We start from the raw sequence: 19596 nt of genomic DNA, 5'->3' as shown, positions 1-19596 counted from the left end.
GCAGAATCGTAGTATAACGATGAATCTAATGAGACAAGTCAGATGTTGGCGGGACAGTATTTAAATGCAAACGAGGTTGTGGGCGATCGAACATTCCGCCGGTCTCGTGCCCGACTGTGTACGCGGCATTTGATTAACATTTTCATCGCGACAGCCCGAAAACTTTGCAGAAAATCCGAGATTACAAATTTTCATTAAAAACTTTTGCGAGCGTTCCCTGCGTAAGTCTAAACTATCGTCTATGTGGAATGCCGCAAGACATTTACATCATTTCCTCGGATTTACGTTAGAACGCGATGTTACCATTTGGCTTTCGCAATTAATATAGATAATATAAATTGATATCATAAACTATGTTTTTTTCAAAATATTTGCAATATATGTATCTGTATATGTAGATGCTGTAGTTATATAGAAAAACCATAGTTTTATTTAAAAAATTAAAAAACTTTTGATCATTAAGTGATCATTAATTGAATTAAGCACCAATTTTTAAAAAAACTCAAGAGACAATGAGATCTCTTAAGCGTAAATTAACTTAAAAATGGAAGAAACAAGTAATAAATTCGAAACAAATATTTTTTTCTGATACATCCACTCTCCATCATCAGCGCAAAATCGATAAAATCAAGCAAAGGAACGATTTCGCGCCTCAAATAAAAACGAGAGCTACAATTCTTGAAAATTTTATACAAGAAATGCGCATAATTTATTCATACTCAAATATACAAATCTACCTCGTTACTATGCGTCGCACGCAATATAGTCCGAAACAGCCTCAGTGTTCTCTACGATCGTGATTTATTGATCACAAACAGAATTCGGAAGGCCGGCGATATGGCGCGTGTCTTATCTCGATACCGAATGCTTGTTCCGGTGAAATTCGGTGCGGATTATTGTCTTACAGCAACAATAAACGAGTCGATTCGTGGCGCATTTACATGAGGCACTTGCAGATGCGGGAAACTGAAACGGGGTCGCGTCGAATAGATAATTACCGTGAATTCTGCGCGCCCCGGCGGGACTAACTAATCGCAACTCACGGCAACCGCTAACTTTCCACACGCCGCTAATGTATCATCGACCTATGCGAATTTCGAGAGCCCATGAGTATGTGCGTTGAATACATATATTATATATATAACACAAGGAATGCTTTTAATCTATCCACCAGGAATATTTAATAACTCATTAGTAGGAGCGAGATAAATCCTTTATGCATCTGTTCAACAATAATAAACCAAATTTAATTTCAGCATTTTCTTAATAACGTCTAGTACCAATTGACATGTACTGTTTTTAGTTAATTGCAACTAATTATACTATTATTAAAAGAATTTACTTACTTATAATCGTAATTGAAATAGAAATTTTGGAAATAATATTTTATTTCACAAAATCTTTTTTTTCTTTGAAAATGTAAAAATATAAGTAGAACAAATGCAATGGTATTAATATAGTTGTAAAAAAGTATTCTATTATCTTCTGATCCTAGTGTTTTTTTTATCCTAATACTAATAATTGAAATATAAATTATTATATATATGTAATTTTTATTATAAATGATATTTATGTAGAAAAAAAATCTTCTAAAATAAACGATTCAATTATTTTCTGGATAAAATATGGTTATAACTCACAATTTATGAAAATATTTTAGATTTCTTTTTTATATAATATATGTTATAAAGATTCAATCTAAGTATTTTCCGTATATTCAAAAATTATTTCGCAACTTGAAACATGTAATGATATAAGACATAGTTTGTGCATTCTCTCTCATTCGATAAAAAAAAATTAAATAAAGAAATATGCACGACGAACGTAATTATTCGCGTGAATTGTCATTATATGGCGATAGTTGGAATTTGGACATCGTATCGCGCTGCTTTCATTCACATCGATAGATTAACGTATCATTGACAATCCCGTATCACAAAAGCGTCTAGTCGACTCCCGTAACAAATAGATGCACCCTATTGCTAGAGAGGCGCGCACTTGACGATGCGTAGCTTTTCCCTGCGTTTACCGCCTGTAATTACATTATTGTGTCGCTACATCTGATTGTAACACGCGAGCAGTCATAGAGAGAATGCCAATTATCACGCTAATTACGATAAAACTAACCAAATGATCAATGAAGATGGACTGAAATTTGTATTACTTTATTGCGTTTAATAATATCCACATTTTCTTCAAACAGAAAGAATTGTCATGCATTAATCGTGAGCTTAAAAAAACAATTTATTCGAATGGATTATTTAAACAGTTGCATTTTCATGTGTTTATCTTGTGACGAATATTTTAGTAACTACATATTTGTTTGACACACATTTTTATACTCTCTTATTCATATATTAGTCTGTACATATAAAGTGTCTGGAATATAAGAGATGTATATTTGCATATTCTAAAGAGAAAGATGTACAGAAATGTTCATTTATTTATTTTGAGAAATTTTTTTTCCTTAATATTATCATCGCTTTATATATGTGGGAATTCCTCGTTAATACTTTTTTTGTGAAAAATCTATCATTTTTACAGACCGTATACATCGCATACTAGCGCCGACCTTAGTTATATCTGCTCTTTGAAAAAGAAAATGAGATCTTTTCTGTTCCATAAAGATTCGCATGTTCCTCTCTTTTTATATGTTAAATAAAATTATTTAACAAAAAGTTTTTCATAAATAATAATAATGTTTAATATATAATAATAATGTTTAGTAATAATAATGTTTTCAACAAATAATAATCTCTTTTATAAAAATTTAAATGCAACTAAAATATAAATTGGCTGCACTCTTTTGTTATTATCCTGTTATCAACTGTTTATATTTTTGATGCGTTACTGATCCTGCAAGTACACATATAGTCATATGCTTCGATGTAGTCACCGATTTATATAAGGCCTACCGCGAAGATTTCTCATTCGTATCGTAGCCAGTTATCGCGTTGTCTGCCCACCGGAACGAACTGTTCAGCGTGCTGTTACAAAAGGCAGGACGTATGCTCCCGGTATACAGCCGGCAAGTAATTTCAAGGGGGATTCAACGAAGCATTTGCATGCACTGTTACGCTGACGAAGAAAACAAACTCACGACATTACGCAATCGGCTTCTTCGACTTGTCTTGAGAGAAGAGCGCTCTCCTCAAATTGCATCTGATACGGAATACCAGAAATTTTTCCTCTGTGAGTCATCAGGTATGATATATCTAACATGTATAATATGTTTATCGTGTCACTGCGCATATTTACGTGTATAATATCAATAATTAAAATACGAATTACTTCACCAATAGTGCATAGAACAGAAAGGAAAAAATTGCAAATAGCTATAATTAACTTTTGATAAGATAAACTTATGTCTGTCATTTAATAAATGATAATAATTCTAATATATACATATAGAGATAGAGGATATTCTATTTTAAATAAATGCATTGATACTTCTAAGAATTAAGACTTATGTCGAAAAAATGTTTCGTATAAAAGTTTTGATTTTTGAGAAATATCAATGCGTTATTTAAAATAGGACATTCTCTTTATACATGTATATTTATGCATCCACCCTTCTTGTATTTTAAACTCGTTAAGTGGTCAAACTTGTTGTTTGTACTCTAGTCTTCGAGAGGTCGTCTCTGAGCATTATCAAGGATTTGTTTGTAAACAACGACGAACATTTATTAAAGGACCCCGCACCCAATCAATGGAATTTGGTTCCCGGCCAAATTTGCTGAAACTGTAGTATGTTGTTCATTATGACCTCCTGATCAAAAGTCTCAATGGACACAAGGTCCAAAAATCAATGATTTTCGAGATACTGAACTTCAAAAGTTCGATTTTTAGCTTTTTACATGTATGCAAGTGAACGACGAAATCGGGTTTGCGATCTTAATATACGTATAACTGTAAACATGTGGACGTGGATGTGAAGGCGATGGTAGTATTGAATTGACAAGTATACTGATTTTGAAAATCAGCCATTCTTTATAACCTATAAGCGACACAATTAGTGCCCGCTCTTAGCGCAACCCAGGATCAACCATGAGGAGGTGGCGAGCATACTGGTCCCTGTGTGTGTGTGTGTGTGGGCGCGCGCGCGCCACTGCTATATAGCAAGGTGGAATAACACATAAACAAACACGTGTGTGATCAAACACATACACATGTATAGACTGTTTACATAAGTGTGAACGTGCGTATAAGGAAGTGTGCGCGTAAGAATATGTGTATCTGCGCGCGCGCGCGCCCACACACACACACACACACAGGGACCAGTATGCTCGCCACCTCCTCATGGTTGATCCTGGGTTGCGCTAAGAGCAGGCACTAATTGTGTCGCTTATAGGTTATAAAGAATGGCTGATTTTCAAAATCAGTATACTTGTCAATTCAATACTACCATCGCCTTCACATCCACGTCCACATGTTTACAGTTATACGTATATTAAGATCGTAAACCCGATTTCGTCGTTCACTTGCATACATGTAAAAAGCTAAAAATCGAACTTTTGAAGTTCAGTATCTCGAAAACCATTGATTTTTGGACCTTGTGTCCATTGAGACTTTTGATCAGGAGGTCATAATGAATAACATACTACAGTTTCAGCAAATTTGGCCGGGAACCAAATTCCATTGATTGGGTGCAGGGTTCTTTGGAGTAGTTGTAAAACTATGCAAACATGTTATTTACAGATCAATTCTATTATTATTTACGAGTGTATTTTTTACATATGTTCTATTTATTAAAAGTTCTTGCATTCCACAAAGTGTGTATTATTTTATGAATGCTATCGTGATTGAAAATAACGTATGACAGGCAGTTGTGTCGCGTGCGTTCGAGTTTATTGATATCGATCGATGCAATATAAACAATATACATATATATTATATTACACACACACACACACACACACACACACACACACGCACGCACACGCACACGCGCACGCGCACACACGCACACGCACACGCACACGCGCACGCGCACGCGCACGCGCACGCGCACGCGCGCACACACACACACACACACACACACACACATATATATATGCAAGCTATTTGATTTTAAAAATAATTAAAACATTAAAAATTAAAAAAAAAAAAAGAATTTGAGAACTAAAACTCTTCATGTTTCACATAAGCAAAATTGAATAATTTTCCAATTATCAGTCATTGGAAAGTATAAATACTAGAGCGATGTTTTCCGCAGATCAAATATGGCATAAACAAGGAGATTAATACGAAGACTGATCTGAATTTTGCAGAGTCATCGAATTTATTCGCAAAACATCGCGCACGTTAATTGAATCCTTTGTGATGTTTCAATTCTATTAAAAGATGATATAGAACTGCTGGGGTGTCCAAAATATTCTGCAAGCGTATTATAAGAAAACGGTCCTTTTGAGGGGACGAATAATCGAGAATAGCGCGAAAGCAATTTTAAGCTTGATTTATCGTCGATCTCTAAAGGAAATCGCGATTCGCTTGACGCCCGCAGGGTTCTGTGCATGAGAAGAACAGGGGTGTCCTTCTTTCCTTAATCCTAGAAGAGAAGAAGGTGTGACGATGAGACTGGAATTTTATTTTCGGTGAAGAGGAGATAACGATTCATCTCGAAGGCAGCTCGGCATATCGGTTTTCGATTTGCTGCCGGTAATTTTAAGGGAATGGATCGAACGGCTAAAATTTGCACTTGAATTGCTACGATATAGCGCATTGCGTTATCCGATTATGTTAGTAATCCGAGATGCGGCTACGTGGTTAACCATAGTTATATAATTCTACAAGACTAATATATACATATATATATATATATATATATGGATATTGCATAATTTCTTTCAGCAATATAATATTTATTCAAAAAAGAATCTGCATATTTTACGCATCTTTATTCATTTTCCTTGTCTCTTGTATAATTATGTAATATATATATATATATATATATATATATATATATATATATATATTTCGTTGCCTCTTGTATAATTATGTAATATATATATATATATATATATATATATATATATATATATATATATTACATAATTATACAAGAGGCAACGAAAACGAATAAAGATGCGTGAAAGGTGCAGATTCTTTTTTGAATAAATATTATATTGTTGAAAAAAATTACGCAACATGCATCTGAATCCTCACGTATTTAAAAATCAGTAATAAAAATGGAAAGGTATGACTCAATGTGAAAAATTTGTCATTTCTTTAAAACATAATGTACATGTCATTAATACTAGAGTATGTCAACAAGGCACTATCTCAAGTACAAATGTATTCGTCACTCAGAAACAATATTCTATTATCATTACTTATTATCATACTTTAACCTTGCAAGTGAAGATTATTTTTCAGTTGAAAAAAGTCCCATTTTAGCTGCGCAGTATTCGGGCCAAAATTCAAAACCAAATATCAGCGGAAAGGTTTTATGGTTAAACAAAATACGCATTGATGCAATCTGAAGCGGCTATGCAAAACAGCTGTCGGCGGGCAATAGAACGCGTGTTATGATGCCCGTCCGATTTCGTCCACCGTAACGTTCTATTCGGTAATGCGGATTTGCGTTCGACATGTTTACGGAAGTGTCCGGTCGCGAATCGCGAATTTAATCGTGAGTGATGAACGATGAATTGTTTTAATAAAAAAGTATGCAAAATATGCAACTTTTTTTCAACAGACGAGTTTATTGATTCTATCTGAATGATCGTTCTCTATTTTCTAACATGGAAATAATGCTTTCAACAGTTATGAAAATTCTCGATGTAACTCTCAGATATATTTTCGACATTTTTGGATAATATTACAATGCCACCAATTAGCATCATTTAGCAATACTAAAAATCCCAAACGTATGCTTCTCTCAAAATATTAATAGTTAAAATATTAACTTGAAAAACATAAACTAAAAATTTGAAAAATATTAAATTTTACAAGAATAATAAATTTGACAACAATTTCTTGAAAATGTGACTTATATAAAAAGTAGTAATTTATATACATATATGTAACATATATTCCCTAATGTAAAAACAACTAATTTTAATACAAATGCAATTTTTATGTTTTTGAGGAAAAAAGAAAAAACAAAGAAAAGAAATTAATACTTTAAAAAATAAGAAATTATTTAAAAATCTGAAAGCTTTTGTAGATTTCTATTAAATATCATAGAAAACAATAGTAATTATAAAAATAAATATAAAAATTTGGCAAGAAATAAAATAAAGAAGTGGTTATTGAATTTTATATAAGGATCTTACATAAAACATCTGATACGTCACAACTATATATTTGCCTATTTTCCTCAACGACTAGTAAAGATAACTTATAATTAGGCCATAAATATTTCTTGTCTTTGTAATAGAGTTAATAAATAAAATATAGACATAATAAATAGTTATCATTGATTATTTAGTTTTCACTAGTATGCACGCATTATTGTTTAAATATAAAATTCTCTATGTTTTACGAATCATAAAATTTAAATAAATAAAAAAATAAAGAAGTTTTCACCAAAATTATCTACTTAAATATCATTTGAAACAAGTTCATCCTATTCATTTTTGTGAAAATCTTGTTTCGGCTGTCGAATATTATCAATTTATGACAGATATGTTATGTTGTCGAACAGATTATTCAAAAAACTCAATCAATCTATAATATAAAAGCGTTTACATGTCAACGCTGATTTTGGCATTATAAATCGATGAATGTGTGCAAGAGACTGGATGCAGTCGATAAATAAAGTGAAGTGAACACGGAATGCAGGAGCTTTGGGGAGTTAAATAAAATGACAAAATGCATCCGCATTTGCGAAAAGCTCTTTCTCTTCCCCTCTCCCCTTTCTCTTTCTCTCCTTCTTTTTGCCTTTTTTCTTCGTAACGCACCAACCGCATGTGCAACCGATGATATCCTGCATACTGCTCAGCTGCGGTTAACGAAGTTCAATCTACTGATTTCAATAATATCGTGTAATTTACATCCCGAGTACAGTCGAAAAACGAATCACGCGCAAAACGAACGGGGTTCTCGAGATACGAATTGGAATTCGTATGCAACGAGATTTCGCAGTGCGCTCTCAATTATTTCCGACGCGGTGTCGTTATTATTTCCGCGAATGGTGTTTACAAGTTTGTGTTGCGCCGCGTCGTTTCTCTGAATTTTGTATATTTTCCACGAGCGATAGAATGATTCGCCGAATTATCCGGTTGACAATGCACAATGCGTCCTGTTAAATAATGCGTGAATCGAACGGATTTCGCCCAAAATTTCCAACGATAAGTGCAAGCAACAAATTTCGCGCGAATCAACGCGTTTTCACCGATGTGTATAGTTCATTAATATAATTCATGCCTTTCACGTGTCATTATTAATTTTAATAATCTACCGATAAATATGAATTTGCATACCCATCGAATCGCATCACGATTAACAGCAGTACTTATCCTCATTTTTATAAAGCATTACAAGGTGAAAAATTTTTCGCATTTACAAAGATATATAAACTATTACAGAAACTGTAAATCCACAATATATTCATAGTATTAGTGAAAGTACGAATTATAATACAAGTTAAATTTAAATGCAAGTTATATCATGATGATTATATCGACATAATGTATCTCTTATCTCGTACATATATATATATATATATATATATATATATATATATATATATACGAGATAAGAGATACATTATATCGATATAATCATAATATTATTATCTCTATTCACGCAATCAAATTGGGAGAAGTAATGTTTGCAGCCTCGGTGCATACAGGTACTCGATATCATGACAATATGAGCAGAGATTGTCCCCGATGCACCCGCCTATTTCTAATTGCGATGAACAGTTTATCATATACAGCACGGATGTCCGTGTCGATTGTGCCAAACCGCTTCGATAGTTATATTAAAATATATACCGGTGTGTGCGGGACGAGAATTATATCACCATCAATCGTATATGATATCACCGCTGTATAACAAAATTTATATAGAGCAGCACGACGTTTATACGCCATTTATCAGTCATTAGAATCCGATCGGACAGCTGTCTATTAGCACTGTTTTTAATTAATTACATGCTTGTAAATAAATCTTGGGTGCTCTCTTTTCATGCGATTAATATCGCATATCATTTGACAATTTACTTTCCGGCATTTACGAATACTTTTTATAAGCTTGAGAGTTATATTTCAACTGAGACTGATTTAACATTGACTATCATTTTCCAAACGATCTATTTCGTTATCGCGCACATTTTGCAGCGAGCTATGAAAACGCATCATTTCCATTCTTGCTTTACCGCATTGCGGAAAATTAGTTTCACGAGTTGTGTAATTTGCCAGATAAGAGTATTTCGGAACTTTTGATAAATAAAGAATTTTACACAGTGGAAGCGTCCATTTGTAATTAAGAGACGTAATCATGGCGAAACTGACGTGTAAGTTTCGCAAATCTACAAAGATTTAACAGATACGTGCAAAATTGCATTGGCGTATCCCGTGGGAAATCTGCAAGCATATGCCGAACGCACGCGCGAATCTGCATTTGTACGTGCGAGAGGTATCGGGGGCGCGCGCCTTAGTGTTTTCAATTTCCTGCGTTTTCGGAGGGACGACGACGACGACGATGCCGACGACGATGCCGAACAGACGTAGCGGCACGTTCCGTTCATCGACGTGCGGCTACGTGACGAAAATAACGATACCGTCTCGTAAATTTCGCTGCGTGTCTCGCAAAAAGCCGAGATCTCGCGGCGGCAGATAAGCGTCTCTCTGACAATGAGTGAGAAACACGGCTGTGACAATCCGCACGTGGCGACCGCGCGACACTCAACAAGAGAGACACACAAACACGTATTGCCACAAAATTGAATATATCACACTTCTCCTTATCCTATATCTTATTCGTCGTTGTGACCCCCTGCCATCGCCAACGAGAATGGTGACAATGACAACAACTAGCCTGTCATGATCGAGATTACCTCTTGCGAGCCGAAAATTTAGCTAGAATATAAAACATTTAAAGATTAAATGTTTTTTAAAGCATTAAATATCAAATTGATTCAAAACTCTATTTCATTTTTTTCTACGAGTGTTTCTTAATCATTACGAAGTCGATAACGAAAGAAACTATTGTCATGCGTAGAACGACTTTCTTTTTCGTATCCATTAAATTTTTCACCTTTCTAACGGCAGTCTAATTTCACGACAGGTACGTATAAGAAAGTCGGCAGAGTGGAAGCAAAACCTTACGTGAGCGATCGTAATCAACGGTGCGATATTTCGCGGAAAAAAAATTACAAAAAAAATTACAAAAAAATTACAAAAAAACTTATGACGTAAAGAGGAGCGGAGAAGAGGATAACGTTCAATTATTGCTCACACATTCATAATTACGTCAATAAATTTCGCGCAATAGTAGATATACTGTGTGTATACTTGTGTCAATTCAACAAGATTAAAGTCCAAAGCTCAAAAGAATTTTGTTCATGTGATTATCTCTCTCAAGCTGCGCTTACTCATCTTTATTATATATTATAATTTTATAACAATTCAAATTCAAATATATTCAAATATATTACATTTTCTAAGAAAAAGTTGATAAAAATAAAGTGAAGATCTGTTAGTGAGACTTGCACAAGATAATGATGCAGATATGAATTTAGATTACTATTTATCGCGAAACATATTTTCATTGTGTTTGAAAAAAGATATTGTAAATGGATTTAAGAATATACAACAAAATATGTATTATTATAAAAATTAATTGATTATTTTTTGAAGAAAAATGAATAATGATGTTAACAATAAACAAATCATGATTTAAAGAACATTCTTAATTATAAGTATAAAGTCATCCACAATTGCAAAATTTAAAAAATCTTAAACATTTAGAAATTAAAACTTTATTATAATTAAAAAAACAAATCAATTTTAGAAGACAAATAATTCAAAACAACAGCGATAAATAATTGCAATGAAAAGTTTTAGTACTGTATGTTGTGAGATTTAATATAATTAAATATAACATGAGTAAATAGTTAACTTCCGTCTCCAATTAGTATTTATACTAAATTGCCATCTAATAGAATTGAAATTTTACGTCCAGAAATGTATGTAGAACAAATTTTTGAAGAGGGAGATAGTATGTCAGTTATTAAATTAATATACAACAAGAGGATATTCAATTATGCCATATAAGTACGATCCATTAATGATATATTAAGAGGAAACCATGATGATCCATAATGTCTTTCCATACAATAATTATAAGTAAATATTTAGTGCTAATATTTTACAAATTATATTTTTATTCCACTATATATATAGTAGAATAAATATATATATATATATATATATATATATATATATGATTTTTTTATTTAATTGTACCAAATAATTATTATATTTAGACGTTAGCTCAAAAAGTAAAAAAATTATGTTACTTTAAGCATATATGTATATTATTTAAGATATACTGTCCGTAATAAATATAAATCAATGTCAAATACATATTTATGAATATAATATGTTTAAAAAAAAATACGACATACATAAATACAAAGTTATAATTAACAGGATTAAATACATATAAAGACATAAAATATAAAATAAGTTTCCAAAAAAAACTTTCATCTCTAATACAATACAAATTTTTGAAAATATTCTTAAGTCTCTAATACAATAAAAATTTTTGAAAATATTCTTAAGAAATATGATATGATATATAATATTTTGCATAATTTCAATGTATTTATAAAATATTTGCATCAAGTTAATATAAATATATTGTTAGCTACACGCAATTGGTAGTTATATTTTTATATTGCAAATTGTCTTTTTTTTTCCTTAATCGCTCTTTTGAAAAATTCAGTATGATATAGTAAATAAAAAAATCAATTTTGATTTTAATTTATTATAATTTTGAGTTTAAACTATTACATAAACATATATATCAACTTATCAAATAAATGCTTTAAAGGGAACGTTGATTTGGAAATTACACATTTTTCACATTTTGTGCATTGTCAAATACAATGCTATGTAAATGCTCATTTGTCAGAATTCGTCCTTGTTTTTTAAAATAATAGAATGTGCATTACTTAAAATCGTATTACTGATAAATTTGCGGAAAGTCTATCAACATATGTTCCCGATATACATGTGATACTACTGTTACAAATCACATTGCGTTATTCAGTTGTCGAAGAACTACTGAGGAAAATAGTAAAATGTTCTTACTCTGAGGATAGTGAAATTGATCATATTTTCAGGTACGATACATAGTGAACAAAAACTAAATATATAAATAGAAACATATAATAAGAGAGCTTTGTAGCTGAATAAACGAATTTCAAAGCAAATAATTAATTCTTCAGTCCGGAAAGAATCTACAGATTTAAGTAAACATGCAAATTCATATAAAAACTTAGAATTTATTTGAATTTCGATTTAATCGATTTTATAGATGATATTTTCTTGAAAATACTCATAACGTAAATTGTTAAAAAATAAATGATATGCTTCGGTCACTGAAAAATGCGGTAAAATAAAAGTGAAAATAAATTTGCAATGTTTTTATATAAGTAGACATTATGAGAAAGACACGTAATGAAACACTATCAGTCAAGTAAGATGATAAATAAATAAATTAACATCTCAACTGATTCGACTGTAATCATCACAACACGTGCAGTCAGAGTTATATTATATATGTATAAAAATAGTATCATATATGCAAACAGATGAGATTACCGACTGATAAGATAATTCGGTTGATAAGATTATTGCAATTAATATATAAGTAAGCGTTTTCTTTGATCAAAAATTAATATATTCTATTATGCACTTTCATTTTCAGACAACAGGCACTTACGTATCATTACAAATGCTGCGCGCTATAACTCTGATCATCATATTTGTTGCAGTAAAAGGTAATGTTTAATACACGCGATCGCATTTGACGCTTTAATTTTAAATGAAAAGTTCTTTAATCATAACGACAGTAAAATTGTTTTACGAAAAAGAGATCACATAATCTTTTATTTCTTATTTGAACGTTATCAATAATGTAATATAATAATTTTCGTTATTTATAGCCTTTTACATTTAGTACACTTAGTAAAAAAAAAAAAAGAAAATATTATATATAAAATATCTTCTGAAAAATTTTATGCTTAAATCGTCCTCCATGTTCTATATATCTAATCTTGAAACAATTGCATTCATAATGTTTTATTTTACGCAACAAAGATATAGCTTAAGTCTCATTTAAATGTACTTTAAAACTGCAAATGTTTAAAAAATTTCCTCAAGAATTTTTTTAACATTTTAAACAATTTATTTAAAAATTCTCGCATACAATCAATGAAAGATAAAAGTGAAGACTATTAAAAAAAATTATTATAAAACCAAACTAATTTGATGACATCTTTGATCCTCTTTTTTCAGAATTTTCATTACTTCAATAAGAAGGATGGACGTGATAGTTTAAAAAATATTATGACATTTATTTATATATATTAAATTTAATTAAATTTAATAATTTATATATATTAATTTATATATATTAAATTTATCTTGTTGTAGGCGATGGATGCATGCGACTTTCATTCGGAAAAAATGGTAATGTGTGTGTCTGTAATTCGACATATTGTGACACAATAAAGGTGCCGCAATTGCAACAGGACCAATTTCTCTGGTATACTTCCACCAAAGATGGCAAAATGATGGAATCTTCTATTAACAATTTTTCTACCGAAAATGAAGATAAAAATATATCTAAAGTTCTCACGTTAGACAGTAATAAGAAGTATCAACCAATATTTGGATTCGGTGGAGCAATGACTGATGCCACCGCACTCAATATTAGAACTCTTAGTAATGAGACTCAACACAAATTACTCGGGTATGTGACTGGTTTTATTTAAGAACAGCGACAAATCTGTCTAAAGAGCAATAAAAATCGAGGAGCAGAATATTAATGATATAATTAATTTTAATAAATTTTAAATATATATATATATATATATATTTGTCGTTTTTCATAGAAAACAAGTAATAACAGTAGCATTATCAACGCTATTATTTTGTGAATGACTTCAAACTAGATAAAATTCAAGTGCCACTTGCATTTTAAATATCATTTTAATCTATTTTGTTCTCCGATTTTCTCTATTTGATTTCACAAAACTAAATTTTTCATAACTCTTTCCTCTAATAGCAAAGTTTTTATTCCTTTATTCTAAAAATTTTTTTTAGAAAACTCATTAAAAAAAAATATCTATTTTAAAGATTTACTTTAATAGAAGTAAAGCGAAAATTTTAATAAACATTAATAAATATAATCTGGTGAAAGCAATTATAAAACAGTTTCCTAAGAAAAGCATGTTAATTCTGACCGGAATAATCTCATTATCTCTTTTTTTGCTTAGTTAGTAGAAAAGTTGATGAATACGAATTGCAGATTATAAGTCTTTAGGATGAGATAAATATACATCTATATAGTATTGAAATTGAACGAAATGCATTAACTGAATAATGTATTGAAATGGTATGAAACCTAACAACTATTCGGGGCAAAATGATTTAACAATGATGTTCGGATTCTATGAAATTGTCGCAAATTTATTTAATAAATTAGGATTAAACCGATTTCTCATGATCATTTCTCACATGTAGTTATTCATTTTCAGGTCGTATTTTGGTTCTACTGGTATTGGATATACATATTGCCGCATACCTATCGCGGGTACGGATTTCTCAACAAGATCATATACATACGACGACGTACCCAACGATATTAAATTAAGTAATTTTAGACTTGTGGAAGAAGACGACTATAAAATTGAGTATCTACATCATATCAAAAATATTATGTCCGGCCCAGAGACTCTAAGGATATTTACTACTTCGTGGTCTGCCCCGGCCTGGATGAAAAATACCAACAACATAAAATGGGGTAATTTTAGATAAAATACAAAATATTTCTCGAGAAAATCAGATCTTTTACAAAACTATTAATTAATAAATGGATATTTTTTTCAACAATAAAATATGATTAGGGAATTAATTTTTTTTTACCTATAAATATGCTAATACGAGAGATAAATAAGACGTTACAATAATTATGGATATAAGATATATAATGCACAATGATTCAACAGGAGCTTTGAAACATGAATATTATCAAATTTACGCTGATTACATCAAAAAATTTTTTGACGCGTATAAAGAGCGTGGTATAAACATATGGGGCATGACGCCTGGTAATGAGCCATTAGATGGACTTGTGCCATTCTTCCCTTTCAATTCTATGTTGTGGTTACCCAGAGAAGAGGCCAACTGGGTTGTAAATCACTTAGCTCCGACTTTGTCTAAAGCTGGATACAAAGATCTTATCTATATTGCAATGGACGATCAACGTATGTTATTACCATGGTATGTCGAAATAATGTTTACAAATCGGAAGGCTGCAGAGGTATTTTCCGGCACTGCAGTTCATTGGTATACAGATATGCAATTTTCACCGGACAGACTGACTCGGACGCATGATAAATATCCGGACAAGTTTATATTAATGACTGAGGCAAGCACCGGTAAGCATAACTTATTATTTGTTCCATAATAAATAATGAGAAAATAATAAAAAATTGTAATAATCTTTTTCAAGAAACCTTAAAATATTTATGTAATTTTCACAGGTACCTTTAATACCAATCCTTTTGAACCAAGAGTATCGATGGGATCATGGGAGCGAGGAGAACAATATGCATTAAATATAATAGAGGTTTGTTTATATATCAAATTAATAAATTAATATTTTTAACCGAAAGATATACTTGCCTCATTTTAGATTTAGTTTAAATTAATTAATAAAAAACGTTTTTAATATAAGCAATATATATAAAATTTAATATAAAATAAGAATCTATCCAAAGTTTTTAATCTAACTTTAAGCACGTCGAAAATTTTTACAAGTACCAAAATTTAAATATAGTATTGTTTTTACATATACTAAAATTTAAATATAGTATTAATTAATATATTTTGAATTTGATCTGGCATTATATGAAATTTTACCATATAATATGTGTGTGTGTGTGTGTTAAGTTTATTATATAAGAAAAACAGAGTATTATAGATATTATTTTGAGATATTTTGTTTTAAATAAATTTAAATTTTTAAATTTTACTTAAATTTTTAAATTAATTTAAAATTCCGACAATATATTTCCAGAATTTATCACATTGGGTGAGTGGATGGATAGATTGGAATTTAGCGCTCAATAAGATTGGTGGACCAAATTGGGCTGAAAATTATGTGGATTCACCTATTATTGTGATACCGGAGAAAGATCAGTTCTATAAACAGCCTATGTTTTATGCGATTGCTCACTTTAGCAAATTTGTGCCACGCAACTCTCATGTAATCTTTTCCACATTAGAAGAACATTCATTTGAGAAAAAAAATATTAAATCGATAGCCTTCTTGACCCCCGAACAAAAAATTATAATCGTAATTGTTAACAAGTTAGTAAACAATTTATATCACTAATCTCGACATGATATGTAATAATATAATTTATTCTTAAAAGAATTTAGAAGATCATTCTCTAATTATTTTTTAATTAAATTGGCGCATATTTTTATTTTCTTAATACATGTATAATCTATTAAGTTTTGTAAAATATATAATCCAAAATTTTTTTCTGTTACAGAGGTGATAATCCTATTGCTTTAACAATCAAAGACATAGTCGCAAGGAAAACAATAAGTGTAACTCTACCTGGAAAATCTTTCCATACAATATCATATTTGGCATAAAAGTAATATTGAAACTTATATGTATATTCTGTAAATTATAAATGGAATATCTGTGAAATTTATGAAATTTCTCACTTTTCTTAAAGAAAAAAACGAAACCTCTTGTACAACTTTTTTGTAAGGAATGAATATGGATTGTATGTTGTATGGAAGTAGATGTGTTATAAAAGTTGACAATTATAATTATTTTTTAATCATTGATATATTTATGCATTCAATATGTAATGCTATACGTACTTGTAATTATGGATAATACGTTTCTGCCCATCGTCCTACCTTTCTCTTCTTGGGATTCGTTCGTAAACATCTCGGTATATAACCTGGCAGATGATCATCTAATCTACGTTTGAACATTCTGATACCATATTCCCATGGTTCTCGTTTCTTATCCATTGGACGAGTTTTATGTCGTATAAGATAGATCTTCTGCCAATCATATATTTCTGGTATTTGTCTAAAAAGAAATATGTTACAAATTAATAAATATAAATATTCCTATTATTATTATGTCATTAATTTATTTTTAAAATAGAGTTTATATATATACAATTATTAAAATAATATTTTGTGTTAATAATTTTGCAAAAAAATATAATGTTATTATATTAATTAAAAATATAATATTATTATATTAAATTATTATTAAAAATATTATTATAATATTAATATTATTTATTGTTACACACCTGTCTCTTGGCCTGTTACATACAAGATGCTTATACTGTTTCTCAAGCCAATTTCTTCTATTATTACCTCTTATATCAGCTATTATTTTGATCACTCGCCCTAAATATGGTTTTAAATCTATATCTATCCTTTCTTCAGGCATATTTGTGTAAAATTTGATCAAAGTCTTGAGGACTTCTTCATTTAAGTCATGAACTTTTTCATTTTCTATCTTATCAAATAATTTTATTGGCTCTGTAATCCAACATATATTACGTTTTGGATTTTCACTGATGTATTCAGAGTGTACTAATGTAGTATTAAGTTGATAAACACAGAATGACCACCATTGCCCATCTGTTATAACTGTTTGAGTGATTAAGGGATATGTAATATCATTAAAAGTAGAAAAACCTGAAATTTTATACACATATATATGAAATTAATACTTACTTAAATTATCTTTTAATTTAAATATAATAAAACATAACATATAGATATAGATTGATATAGATACCTTGATAACAAGCTTGCGACAATAACCAACTATAAGATGCTAATATTGCCTGTACAGTAAGTGCTTCAGATGTATCATTATATTCTTTTGGTCTTCCTTGCAAATTCGTGCAATCATGATAAGATAAGAATCCAAACTCATTTTTATCACCAGGCCAAAATCCAGGAATATTAGTCAAGTGTCTTCGATCAAGATTATAAGTCAATACCTTTGGACATAACTTAAATGTTGGTACATCCAAATCTGGATTTTGACATTCGTTTAGAGAAATAACCTCTTTTAGAGGATGCTTGTATCTCAAATGCATGGCAGGCTGACCTAGATATTGAACAGGCAAATCTACCAGGTCATCAACAAAATCTTTCAAATGTGCATATCTCTTTCTGTTTTGCTTCATAAAAGGGGGAGGTTCTACACCACCAGCAAACCAAGATGCTTCCAATCTCGGTTTAATATCAATTTCAGCTTGTAATAAATGTGGATACATAGAAGAGAGATGTATCAGCATTGTCCTATTAACTTTTTGAATGAGTGCTTGACATATATTATTATCTATTTCTACTTTCTTGTCTAAATTTGCAATATTTTCATCCAGCAACATATTAGTTTTAATTTCGTGCTCTCTTCTGCAACATTATAATATATATTCACATAAGAAGGATAACTTTCAAATTTATTATAATTTGAATATAAGTAAATAATTGTAAATAGTCGATAATACTAACTGATAATTAATATATATTTGTATACAATATTTGAATACTTGAATAATTCTTTACATTAAAAGTAAAAAAATGTTTTTAATTAACAACAAAATATAATAGAAATATATATTAACCTTCTGATACAATATTCAAAAATTATATTATCTTCTATGTCATGTTTTATTGCTTGTACAATGCTATCTAACTGCTCAGTGGAAATTACATCATTATAGTATGCTGGAAGACCAGGCTCTTTGATGACATGTGTCCTCGTAATATACTGTGCATGTGACAAAGAATTGTATGGTATTGAATGTTCATTCAAGAGTAACGACTTCCAACCATAATATCGTGGCATATTAAATTCGAATAGTTTCTCTTCCACAGTTTGTATGCTCTTGATCTTTTCATGCCAAGCTTGTTTTTTTCTCTTCGAATTAGCTTTATAACTAAACTCTTCGATAGGTAGATACATCGGCTCCGCCGTCTTTTCGACTTCATTCTTCACTTCGCTAATAGCGGAGGTACTATATCTCACCTGTTTCCCATATTTCGTTATCGTATTATATAGTAATTTCTGTCGAATTTGAATAAACATATTTCTAAATAGAAGTGACGATAAAACAACCTCTCGCGATTCCAAATATTGTTCCGATTTTCTTGAAAAGATGAGTTTCCAATAGAACTTGAACAACAAGGGTGTGTTCGGAAATTATATCAAAATAACGCTTTATTAGCCTATCAAGATAAAAATTCTTTTTGTTCTGATTGGTCAATCAAATGCTACTGTATGTAAGTGAAGAGCAGATTTTCGAACGTAATTCTTTATGATCTCGCCTTTATGTCAGTTTACATCTCT

General features: G+C 30.5%; 2 protein-coding genes across 5 annotated transcripts; one reads left to right on the top strand and one right to left on the bottom strand.

Annotated features, from left to right (window-relative positions):
- The first annotated feature begins 2957 nt into the window (after window positions 1-2957).
- LOC145970083 (lysosomal acid glucosylceramidase-like) lies at window positions 2958-17003 on the top strand. 3 transcript variants are annotated; one of them, XM_083096539.1, is made up of 8 exons: window positions 2958-3204; window positions 12886-12958; window positions 13614-13932; window positions 14720-14985; window positions 15191-15622; window positions 15728-15813; window positions 16264-16556; window positions 16745-17003. In XM_083096539.1, the coding sequence occupies exons 2-8, from the start codon at window positions 12913-12915 to the stop codon at window positions 16848-16850; spliced, it is 1548 nt and encodes a 515-aa protein (XP_082952665.1). In that variant the 5' UTR covers window positions 2958-3204; window positions 12886-12912; the 3' UTR covers window positions 16851-17003. The 3 variants fall into 3 exon arrangements, with proteins under 3 accessions (XP_082952665.1, XP_082952666.1, XP_082952663.1); XM_083096540.1 differs by lacking the exon at window positions 2958-3204 and adding an exon at window positions 12178-12298 and having other exon boundaries at window positions 16264-16452; XM_083096537.1 differs by lacking the exon at window positions 2958-3204 and adding an exon at window positions 12178-12298.
- Window positions 16636-19434, bottom strand: Mrps30 (mitochondrial ribosomal protein S30). 2 transcript variants are annotated; one of them, XM_083096536.1, is made up of 5 exons: window positions 18872-19434; window positions 18034-18659; window positions 17537-17930; window positions 17088-17304; window positions 16636-16878 (listed from the first exon to the last, which is right to left on the bottom strand). In XM_083096536.1, the coding sequence occupies exons 1-4, from the start codon at window positions 19333-19335 to the stop codon at window positions 17094-17096; spliced, it is 1695 nt and encodes a 564-aa protein (XP_082952662.1). In that variant the 5' UTR covers window positions 19336-19434; the 3' UTR covers window positions 16636-16878; window positions 17088-17093. The 2 variants fall into 2 exon arrangements, with proteins under 2 accessions (XP_082952662.1, XP_082952661.1); XM_083096535.1 differs by lacking the exon at window positions 16636-16878 and having other exon boundaries at window positions 17034-17304.
- Between the last annotated feature and the right edge of the window lie 162 nt (window positions 19435-19596).

Source organism: Camponotus vicinus, unplaced genomic scaffold (assembly GCF_025532165.1).
Source record: "Camponotus vicinus isolate PSW18456_S1 unplaced genomic scaffold, iyCamVici1.0 SCAF_4, whole genome shotgun sequence".
In the NCBI taxonomy this organism is placed as follows: Eukaryota; Metazoa; Arthropoda; class Insecta; order Hymenoptera; family Formicidae; genus Camponotus; species Camponotus vicinus.
This window is presented reverse-complemented; position numbering and strand designations above follow the sequence as displayed.